At 40.8% G+C, this 12,433-nt stretch overlaps 1 protein-coding gene across 3 annotated transcripts in view; it reads right to left on the reverse strand.

Moving 5' to 3' along the window:
• The window catches only part of DAPP1 (dual adaptor of phosphotyrosine and 3-phosphoinositides 1), a 268,154-nt gene that overhangs the window by 33,091 nt on the left and 222,630 nt on the right, over positions 1–12,433 (reverse strand). For all 3 annotated transcript variants that reach the window (XM_056566904.1, XM_056566894.1, XM_056566883.1), the window contains one exon: positions 9,196–9,318. In XM_056566904.1, the coding sequence (XP_056422879.1) occupies positions 9,196–9,318 (123 nt within the window). The remainder of the gene's footprint in view (positions 1–9,195; positions 9,319–12,433) is intronic.

Consider the following 12,433-nt stretch of genomic DNA (forward strand, 5'->3'; position numbering starts at 1 on the left):
GCTCATAAAGTTCGAACATAGATGACCAGAAAGGGCGGATCAGAGGGCAGTCCCACCATATGTGAACATTTGTACCCATAGTCTGTGTGCTACACCAGTAAGTTGTGGGAGCAGTAGGGAACATCTCATGGAGCCGATACAGACATCTATACTTGTGAGGCAACACTTTATAACTATGAATTTTAGAGGAGATAGAAGTTTTGTGAGTAAAAATATTTTTGCGAGATCTGCATTAATAAAATATCTATTTAAGTCCCTCTCCCATTTAAGAACAAATGGAAGCCTATCAGAAGTGTCCACTGGATGCCGCAGCACTCCTAAACTGCAAAAATAGTGTGAGATGGGGGCACAGTGAGGACACATTGATGCCCAAAAGGCAAAAGGGGAGGAGTAAAAGGGAGGAGTAAAAGTGACATAGTCTTTTATACACAAACCAGCCTCCTAGGGTGGAAGGAGAAAATGAGCAAGAGATGTGACTGTGTGGTGTCTGTGTGTATATATGTGTCTGTGTGTATATGTTTCTGTGTATATATGTGTATTTATAAATGCCTGTCTCTGTATGTGTTGTCTGTGTCAGTGTGTGTGTGTGGGGGGGGGGGGGGGGGGGGACGGGGGTTGAGCTGCCTAGCCTGGGGGCCAACTATGCTCCTAATCTGGGGGACAACTATGCTCCTATTCTGGGGGCCAACTATGCTAATCTGCGTGAAAACTATACTAATCTGGGTGAAAACTATGCTAATCTGCGTGAAAACTATGCTAATCTGGGTGAAAACTATGCTAATCTGGGGGACAAGTATGCTGTCTAATCTAGGGGACAACTATGCTGCTAATCTGGGGGACAACTATGCTGCTAATCTGGGGGACAACTATGCAGCCTAATCTGGGGGACAACTATGCAGCCTAATCTGGGGGACAACTATGCTCCTAATCTGGGGGACATCTATGCTGCCTAATCTGGGGGACAACTATGCTGCTAACCTGGGGGAAAACTATGCTCCTAATCTGGGGGACAACTATGCTGCCTAATCTGGGGGACAACTATGCTGCCTAATCTGGGGGACAACTATGCTGCCTAATCTGGGGAACAATTATGCTCCTAATCTGGGGGACAACTATGCTCCTAATCTATTTGACAACTATGCTCCTATTCTGGGGGCCAACTATGCTAATCTGGGTGAAAACTATGCTAATCTGGGGGACAACTATGCTGCCTAATCTGGGGGATAACTATGCTCCTAATCTGGGGGACATCTATGCTGCCTAATCTGGGGGACAAGTATGCTCCTAATCTGGGGGACATCTATGCTGCCTACTCTGGGGGACAAGTATGCTCCTAATCTGGGGGACATCTATGCTGCCTAATCTGGGGGACAACTATGCTCCTAATCTGGGGGACATCTATGCTGCCTACTCTGGGGGACAAGTATGCTCCTAATCTGGGGGACATCTATGCTGCCTAATCTGGGGGACAACTATGCTCCTAATCTGGGGGATATCTATGCTGCCTACTCTGGGGGACAACTATGCTCCTAATCTGGGGGACATCTATGCTGCCTAATCTGGGTGACATCTATGCTGCCTAATCTGGGTGACATCTATGCTGCCTAATCTGGGGGACAAGTATGCTGCCTAATCTGGGGGACATCTATGCTGCCTAATCTGGGTGACATCTATGCTGCCTAATCTGGGGGACAACTATGCTGCCTAATCTGGGGGAAAACTACCCGGCCCTTCACAATTTTTTAGTTTCTAATGTGGCCCCATGGAAAAAATTATTGCCCACCCCTGCTCTATAGGATAGTATTTGTATGTGCTTTGGGGTAGCAAACTTTGAGGGTGGGGGATTCATTGTAGGATTGGTACAATGTAAAGTAGTGTCTACACAGCCTGTATAACAGTGTTTGATGTTGTGTCCCCTCAAAATAACTCAACACACAGCCATTATTATATAAACCTTGTCAACAAAAGTGAGTAGAATGGAAATAAAAAGTGTTTCTTGGGCATGGAGTTCACCCGAGCTTCCCAAGTTGCCATTGGAGTCCTCTTCCACTCCTCCATCAAAGCTAGTGGATGTTAGAGACCTTGCGCTCTGCCAAGGCCGCCTCTGCCTATAGGCAAACTAGGCAGTTGCCTAAAGTGGCCTCCTGAGGGGGGCACTGCTCTGCCTTTTGCAGCAAACGCAAACAGCTATCTTTTCAGCCACCCAGCGCAGCCCAAATATCACCACCCACTGCCTCATGTTGGAGGAGGGCAGCATGCAGCGCTGCACTGACAACATACATGCCCTCCCCTCGGCCTCATCATGCTGGAGGAGCCACAAGCAAAAAAGCAGCTGTCGTTTGTGACAGCCCCCGGTCACACAACACACTCGCTCCACCCCTCATGTTGCTGAAGGAGCGCTATGAGATCCACTGTGTGAACACAACCCAACAGATACGTAGTGAGATACGAGATACGTAGTGTGAACGCAACCTAACAGTGTGTCTTCCCAATAGTAAGGAGATTATATGAGAAGGAGGTTTGTTACAGTGTGTCACCCCAGTAGTAAGGAGATGACATGAGAAGGTTTGTTACAATGTGTCACCCCAGTAGTAATGAGATTATATGAGAAGGAGGTTTGTTACAGTGTGTCACCCCAGTAGTAAGGAGATTACACGAGGAGAAGGTTTGTTAGAGTGTGTCACCCCAGTAGTAATGAGATTACATGAGGAGGAGATTTGTTACAGTGTGTCACCACAGTAGTAAGGAGATGACATGAGAAGGTTTGTTACAGCGTATCACCACAGTAGTAAGGAGATTACATGAGGAGGAGATTTGTTACATTGTGTCACCCCAGTAGTAAGGAGATTACATGAGGAGGGGGTTTGTTACATTGTGTCACCCCAGTAGTAAGGAGATTACATGAGGAGGGGTTTGTTACAGCGTGTCACCCCAGTAGTAAGGAGAATACATGAGGAGGTTTGTTGCAGCGTGTCACCCCAGTAGTAGGATTGCAAATTTTTGGTCACTTCATATACGAGTGATCAAAGTCCCATCAAAAGATAAAAGTGATCAAAAAGTCCCATCAAAAGATGAATGGTAGCGATAAAAACTTCAGATCACGGCACAAAAAAACAAGCCCTCATATACAGAAAAATAGGAAAGTTATAGGGGTCAGAAGGGGACAATATTAAGCATACTCGTTTTTGTACAAAAAGCTATAATTTTTTTTTAAGTAGTAATATAAAACAAAACTTATATAAATTGGGTATCATTGCAATCATATGGACCTACAGAATAAAGATAATGGCCCATATTTATCATTGTAGGTGTAAGTGAAGCATTTATCATTGTAGGTGTAAGTGAAGCATTTTTTACACTTTATTTTGTGTGCTGATAATGTGTAGGATCACCAAATTTATTAAATGGTCAAAGAGCATTTGATAAATTTTGTGCAGGTCACATTTTCTGAAATTTCTCTCTTCACATACACTAAAAAGCTAAGCTACGTCTGGGATGGTGTAGTTTTAGAGACTTTTCAGTGGCTTTGCGCCTTTTTTGCTCCTTTTCACAAAAAGGTGCAGGTGATAAAACCCTTCCATATCATATGTATTGCCAAAATCAGTGGATTGCAACTCAAAATCAGCATGTGTAAACCAAAAGGCGCAAAAAAGGCGCAAATAAACCCTGCTTGCTCCTTTTTTTGCCCCTTTTTAGACACAAAAAACAGTCTAAAGGCAACGATAAATGTGGGCCTATGTGTCACTGTGAAAAGTGCACTGCATAGAATCAAACCCCTCCCACACCCAAAATTTACTAAATTGCTGTTTGTTTTTTACATTTCTCCCAAAAACATTTATTTTATTTTTGTTTCGCCCTAGATTCTGTGTAAAATAAGTGATGTCATTACAAAGTACAATTGGTGGCACATAAAACAAGCCCTCAGATGAGTCTGTAGGTGGAAAATTAAAATTGTTATGGCTATAAGGCAAGGAGGAAAAAATGACCCCCCCCCCTTTCTGGTCCTAAAAAGGAAGTCACTTACTCCCAGTGTTCCCTCCCACACAGTTGCGCTGCAACACAACAACACCAGAGAGTGTGCAGACTATACTAGGCCAGGCACATGAAATGCGGAGGATAAATTAAGGCGTTTTCTTCTCATTTCATATCCAATCCCCTCTATTTTATGTCCAGTCAATGAACATGAAATTGGGAGGGAGGGGGGGGTGACTATATGAAATGATGGGATTGGACATGAAATAGGAGGGATTTCACCATTTGTTTACTATATCACAATTACATATCGAAATTGCAATATTTACCTCCATAATCGCAATCTCACTATTTCTCCAAATCGTGCCACCCTGATTGCAATTATTGAATACAAAGCCAGAAATGTAAATGGAGGACATGTATACGGAAAAGGCTGAGACTTCTCTTTTCAAATCTATTTCTGGCTTTGTATTCAACAATTGCACTTAAAAACATGAACGTGTGAATACAGCCTCAAGGGACTCAAATATTGGATTCCAGATCACTACCAATTTAGCAAAAACACTGAACAGAATATAAATATTACCCCTTGGGGACATTCATGGCCAGATAAAGACAGCAGAAACAATGATATACAGTGGGTAAAAATAATATCAAACCTGTCCCCTGTTTTCTCACTAAATATATTTTCAAAGGTTCCATTGACATGAAAATTTCACAGTTCCTCTAATTTTTCCACAGAACTATGGTTGACAAAATACTCTGCTTTCATCATTGTCTGCCCTGAGTGACATTTGTCAACTCAGACCATTTTCTTAATAAACTCTTACTGTTACTCAATTCCCCAGAGGATGTAGTTACAACAGAAAAGTCTAACAAGAAAGCCTCTGGTTCAGTATTATTTAAACTAATGCCTAGTGATGGCACTGACAGCAGAAAGCAACAATGTTTTAATATAGTAATAGTCATGTCACATAATATAGCAAGGCACTTAAAGGAGTATTCCAGCGCAAAATAATATATCCCCTATCCAAAGGATAGGGGATAAGTTATAGATCGCGGGGGGGGGGGGGGGGGACCGAGCGCTGGGGCCCCCCGGGATCTCCTGGACGGGGCCGAAGCAGTCTGCAGGAAGTGAAGTTTCGTCCCCAGCAGAACGCTGCGGCAGACACGCCCCCTCCATGTATCTCTATGGGGTATATGGAGGGGGCGTGTCAGCTGCCGCATCATGCGGGGACGGAATGCCCCCTTTCCAGCATACTGCTGTGGCCCCGTCCAGGAGATCCCGGAGGGCCCCAGCACTCGGACCCTCCGCAATCTATAACTTATGCCCTATACTTCGGATAGGGGATAAGTTATATTGCACTACAGATCTCCTTTAACTAGCTGAAACATATGTGCAGGGAATTAGTGAGGTCCTACACTCACCCGCTAACCCTGTCCCTGCCTATTGCGTATCCACCCTAAGTGACGGATCCACAACCCATGAAGACAGTCCCTTCCTGATGTGCTGGGTGCGTGCAGTTGAAAAAACAAACTACAAAAAACACAGTCAAGGGGCAGGGAAACAGTCAGGAATACAAAAGGTAAATATATACTATAACAATACTCAAGGGAGACAAACAAATACAAGGATTGTCAACAAGCCAAGTCACAAAACCAAGAGGACAGATATAAGCAGAGACAAAATCCAAAAGCCAAAGTCACAAAATAGCAGATAATCAAGATGAATGCAAAAGCAGGATAGAAAAAATAGATACAGGAACAAATGTTCTTTCACAAGCCAGGTGTATAGCACACTGCAGGCTTAAATAAGCAGCTGGCCAGGTCTGGTTACACAGCGTACCTAATTGGCTTGAGTGACGGAAACCATAGATAGGCCTGGGTGTAACCACAGCAACACAAGCTATGCCAGAACCTAGAAAAGTTTAACCCTTTAGACTAAACTGGAACGAGTCATTACACCAGCAGTGTCATTTATATTTAAGGGTAATATCAAGATTTTCTCCAGTAGTATCAATTATCATAAAAGTGGCACAAGGTCTTAATCTACTGTACTCAAAAAGTGATTTTTTGCTGTCAGACGTTCATGTCATGGTCAGGCCTTGGGATGGGACACTTTTCACTTTTATGATCCAGAAATCAGGTTGCATCTCTTTTATGATCCTCAGGCCGCATCTGAAGTAGTTTACAATAGCAACCACTGAGGTCATGCAGATTATACTCTTCTCAACATTGAAATTGCAACACCAAAAGTAAAACAAGCTGTAAGGTTATGCAAACTGAGGAAGTAGTAGGTGTCGATACGATCTGCAAATAATGACATTTTCAAGCACCTAGCTCCATTCTGTGTCATGTGGAGGGCTTCAATGCTATAAAAGCCAGATAGAATTTTAGATTCTATGTACATTTTGGTTTTGCATGCTTAACAACATATCAAAAGTTTTTGTATCTGAGAGCGCCCATTTAAATGGTGAGACCTTAGTTTACCACTCCACAGACTGCTACACACATAGGTTGGTCGAGATGTCAGTATTGTTCAGTGGTTGGGAGACTAACGTAGAGATGGAAAGACAGCAAGAGAACCTCTGGACAGACAGATTGCCAGTCTAGAAGGATTGCGCGTAGTGATTCATTCTGTAATGCAATAGTGTTGAGCGGCATAGGCCATATTCGAATTCGCGAATATTCGCGAATATATGGACGAATATTCGTCATATATTCGCGAATATTCGCATATTCGTTATATTCCCGTTTTATTTTCGCATTTGCGAACATTCGCGTATGCGAAAACTATCATATGTGCATATTAGCATATACAAAATTAACATACGCGAAAATTCGCATATGGGAAAATTCGCATGTGCTAATTTTCGCATATGCTAATTTTCGCATATGCGAATTTTCGCGCGCCAGTCTCACACAGTAGTATTAGAGCCTTCTTTACACCACACAAGCTGGAAGCAGAGAGGGATGATCACTGTGATGTGTACTGTGAAAAAAAAAAAAAAAAACGAATATTCGTAATTACGAATATATAGCGCTATATTCGCGAAATTCGCGAATTCGCGAATATGCGATATTCGCGAATAATATTCGAATTGCGAATATTCGTGAGCAACACTATAATGCAATCAGGGCCCTATATATAGACTTAAAGGGGTATTCCAGTAAAAAAAATAATTTTTAATTTTTTTATATCAACTGGCTCCAGAAAGTTAAAGTTTTGTAAATTACTTCTATTAAAAAAATCTTAATCCTTCCAATACTTCTTTTCTGTCTGACAACAGTGCTCTCTGCTGACACCTCTGTCTGTCTTAGGAACTGTCCAGAGCAGGAAAGGCTTGCTATGGGATTTGCTCCTATTCTGTACAGTTCCTGGGACAGACAGAAGTGTAAGCATAGAGCATTGTTGTCAGAGAGAAAAGATTAACTCAACTTCAGCAGCTGAAAAGTACTGGAAGGATTAAGATATTAATAAAAGTAATTTACAAATCTTTGTGAACCCAAACGAAAAGACAGATCCGGCACAGCCCTATATATCTGTAAATGAAAACTCCTGATACAACGTGGTTTAGTATGGCAGGTATGCAATCTCCTATGGGTGGTGCTCTTACGCCAATGACACAGGTAGAAATAATGATCACAGGAAGGAGTAGTAATAGCGGAGCAACTCACCCGGTATATTGGAGGTAATTCATCCGAAGAACATCGCGGTCAGGCGAAAAAGCAGCGGGATGGTGAAGATGTTACGGGGGGGAAGTCAGACGTCGGGCCACAGCCGTATCGCAACGTCGCTGGGGCCTGACGAAGCACCAAACGGTGCGATACGGCTGTGGCCCGACGTCTGACTTCCCCCTGTAACATCTTCAGCATCCCGCTGCTTTTTTTTCCTGACCGCGATGTTCTTCGGTTGAATTACCTCCAATATACCAGGTGAGTTGCTCCGCTATTACTACTCCTTCCTGTGATCATAATTTACAAATATGTTTAACTTTCTGGAGCCAGTTGATATGGAAAAACATTTTTTTCGTTTTTTTACTGGAATACCCCTTTAATGCTACCCTAAGCACTTTTAGTGCCCCTTTTATGTGAGTTAGGCTAAATAAGGCCAATACGCTTTAGGGCGCCTTCTCATGGATCAGATATGCTGTAAATTTTCTATAACTGATTTGCGTGTACAAAATCTTACAATGCCGACACTGTAAGTGGAATCTTAAGAAAAAATCAGTATGGAATCTTTGTGGTGCTGATTTTAAAGCGTACCTGTAATTGAAAAAACTTTTGACATGTCAAATCTTTTTCTCAGTAAGGGTCTAAATGTTCAGATTCCTACCAATGATGAGAATGAGCAGGAAGAAAAAAGGGCAGCCATGCGGTTCACTCCCTGTTCTTTGTCTGATGCTTGGACACCAGGCCCATAGACTTATATTGTGAGGCAGTCAAGGCCATGTGATACAGAGACAGGAGAGAATGCGCTAAACGTGCACTTTTCCCAGCTCACTCTCGTGATCCACAACATAGCAAACGTTTTAATTTTTCGTGACAGAGCCCATGGATTTCAAATACTTAGATTAAAAAAAATACTCATGCTCTGCTCCAAAATCTGGAGTCCCCAAGAAATACTTGGAAATACTAAAATCTGCAGAAATTGTTGTGGATTAGCCACTGTGATTTAACTGGAGCAATGTAGTGAATATTCTGTTGTGGAAAAATCCAACACTTCAGTCCAATGTAAAAGCATCCTTAGGTAGCTGTCAGCCAAAAGGTTGTAAGACCAACAGTTATCCCTCTTGAGAAAGTAAAATGTACATTTTTGGCAGTTTAAGGCTATGTGCACACAGCTCACCCAAAACCTGGGTTGTTTCCACACATTAATTCTATGTCGACATTTAAACATAAATTTGTAGTTTTTTTCATATCAAAACACACATCATCAATTAAATACCGTGTTTTGGGGGCTATAGCCTTTGCTACAGCCAAAACAATGGCCAGATATGTATTATACAACTCAAAAAATGCCTGTATTTTACTGGTGAAAAATATTCCAAAAGCATAAAAAGTCTGAAAAAAATAGTGAGCAAATGTGAGCAAATGTGTCCATGGCGTCTAAAAACATTCAAAATGAAACAATTATAACAAAGTAAAATAACAGAAAAAGAACATCTAACATGTTGAAACTACTTAGACCTACTAACCAACTATATGAAAGCATGTACCTACCTCACTGACAGTGAGTACACATTGTCCTTTGAGTCGCTCTTCCTCAGGAGGTAACTCCCATCTTGCCCATTTGTAAGCAATAGAGCTTCAGCTGCATGTCGGGACAGATTATCATGGAACCACCTGGTAAAAAAAAAAAATATATATATATTTTTTTACAAAACCGCTGGTCTATAAAACACATAAATAGACAGTTTTTGACTGTCTATATATTCACAATACTTGATGTAAAGATGCAGTTGACAAAGTGAGGTCTGGTAATAGAGTAAAGATACTTTGCATCTAAGAGGAAACAAGGCTGATGCAGGATCGGAAGTTGTGCTGACATGTTGGGAAACATTATGTTGCAAGATCATCATGTGTTAGGTAAACACATGATCAGAAAAGCTATTAAAAAAGTTTTTGTGATGCTTTTCTTAATTTTCCCTTTTACTAGCTATATTATAAAATAATGGTAAAATATTGTAGCTTTCCGTCTAGCCAATAAGCCTAAAAACAAGTCAAGACTTCCTGTTATGTAACAATGACGTTTCACCACAGGAGGGATTGCAGTAAAAAGTAACACTAGTATATGGATAAGATGGGACCAGTCAATTTACATATTGTAATGTCCAGAGCTCAGCATCTACCTTCCAGTCCACAGAGCGCGCCTAGAAAACTCCACTATAGAAGTGAATAAAACCCTCCAGTCTACTGTGCCTATGTCCATGGGGCTTGCTATAAACCATATCTCTAAATGCTGTTAAAAAATAGAAACATATTAGAAAAAAGAATGCTTGCCACAGAAGTGTAAAAGAGTGTTTGCTACAATGTATAATTTGTAAACTGAAATGCATATACATGCTAAATGATTCATTTATGACATTATTTATCTAAAGATAGTATAAGGTAACCAGACATAATACATGTGGTATTGCTGTTTCTACAAGGTGTATTTACACATGAGACTTTTTCAAATGTTGTTCAACATTTAACAAAATATATATATATATATATATATATATATATATATATATATATATATATGAACCAGATACAGGCGCAGCACTCCAACAAAAAATATTAAAAACATAGCTTGAAAAGTACAATTCATAGTTAACTATAACTATGAATTGTACTTTTCAAGCTGTGTTTTTAATATTTTTACTATTACTCTACACAGTATGCACTAGCGCACTTTATATACCAGTATGCACTATTTTCTACATGAATTTATATTTGCACTTATGAAGTTTTTATTTGATTTGTATTAATGATCACTTTATGAAATTGCTTGGCACTAATGATTTGTATGGGCATAAAAGCCCTCATAGGTTTGTGTATCACTATGCTTGAAAAAGGCTCCAGGAGGAGCTGAAACGTTGTAATGCTGACATGAGATATTAAATCACTTTTTTGTTGGAGTGCTGCGCCTGTATCTGGTTCTTATCTTGGATGGACTCTGATCAAGTCCTTTGGGACGCTGGCACCAATTTTCTGGTTGGACTGGATAAGTAGTGCTGCTTTATTTTGGGATTATATATAAATATATATATATTTATATATATATATATATATATATATATATATACATATATATATATTGTGATAAGGTGGCAAGGAAAGGGTGTATTTCCTTTGCTCACCCTGAAGAATATCTCACCTGCTTCTTAAGTAATGACGCAGCAGGGAAGGGAGGTGTATATAAGATGGAGACTCAGTCTAATCTGTGCTCTCCCTGGGAAACAGCATGTCGCTGTAGGGGGAGACACTCGGACCCTGTTGAGGAAGCACACAGCTGGAATCTGTGAGTGGTCCAAGAAATGGTGTGAACTGTGAGTAACAGGTTGCAGGAGTGACATGTTTAACTGGGGTAGCTCACCAGTTAGTAGTCAGGGCATGCTGATATGACTAGTCAGTGACCAGACGGTCTAGGATTTTATTTTGTTCCTGCATTATGTTTGTTTTTCCCCTGCAACCTGTCTAAATAAAGCTGGCAAGGTGCCAGGCTTGCATGAATAACCGTTGTCTGCGGGTTTATTGAGTGGAAACGTGTCCCGTGGCAGTGTCCAGGACGATCCTGGAGCTATCCCCAAGGAGGAATCCTTACAATATATATATATATATATATAGAAAAGTGTAGTAATTCCAGCACTGGATGGCCTTCAGTGCGGTGCAGGAGTCCCCCAGCGTCTTTATTTTTCTCTACTTCCCTTTTGTTCTTTTCTTTCTTTTTCTCATCCTTTTTTCTATGTCCTTTTCTTCCTTCCCCCATTTCTCCCCTTTTTTCTTTCTTTTTTCTCGTTTATTCTTACTATTTTTCTTTTTCCCTTTCTTTTTTCTTCTCTATCCTTCTATTTTTGCTCCCACTCTTTACCTTTCTTCTCTACTTTTCCCACTTACCTAGGCATTTATCCCCTCTATTCTTCCCCCTCTCTCTTTTTCTTTCACCTGTTCAATCAACAATGTGTGTACACATACATATGAAATTCAATTGACGCAAGGCATTGTTTTAATTATGGTTTTTATGGTATATTTTTCAGGCAATTTTATCTCTCATAATTAGTGTTGCTCGCGAATATTCGCAATTCGAATATTATTCGCGAATATCGCATATTCGCGAATTCGCGAATTTCGCGAATATAGCGCTATATATTCGTAATTACGAATATTCGTTTTTTTTTTTTTTTTCTTCACAGTACACATCACAGTGATCATCCCTCTCTGCTTCCAGCTTGTGTGGTGTAAAGAAGGCTGTAATACTACTGTGTGAGACTGACGTGCGAAAATTCGCATATACAAAAATTCGCATATGCGAAGATTAGCATATGCTAATTTTCGCATATGCGAATTTACGCGCGTGTTAATTTTGTATATGCCAATATTCACATATGGTAATTCTCGCATGCGCGATATATTCGCATACGCGAAAATAAACGGGAATATGACGAATATGCGAATATTCGCGAATATATGACGAATATTCGTCCATATATTCGCGAATATTCGCGAATTCGAATATGGCCTATGCCGCTCAACACTACTCATAATATCACGGATTAGGCGAATACGTGCACCGCTGGGAGCTCCATGAATAACCACACAAGCAAGCACTAGAAGTTTGAACGCCCACCTAATGTATGACTCAAAATATTTTTGTGTTTCAGGTTCCCACCCAGTCCCTGTCAAATGTATTGTGAGTTCCTACTGACAGCTCTTGTCAGCGGGACCAACGCAATTGATTCAGGACGGCAGCGCT

The sequence above is a fragment of the Hyla sarda genome, chromosome 1 (assembly GCF_029499605.1).
Source record: "Hyla sarda isolate aHylSar1 chromosome 1, aHylSar1.hap1, whole genome shotgun sequence".
Classification (NCBI taxonomy): domain Eukaryota; kingdom Metazoa; phylum Chordata; class Amphibia; order Anura; family Hylidae; genus Hyla; species Hyla sarda.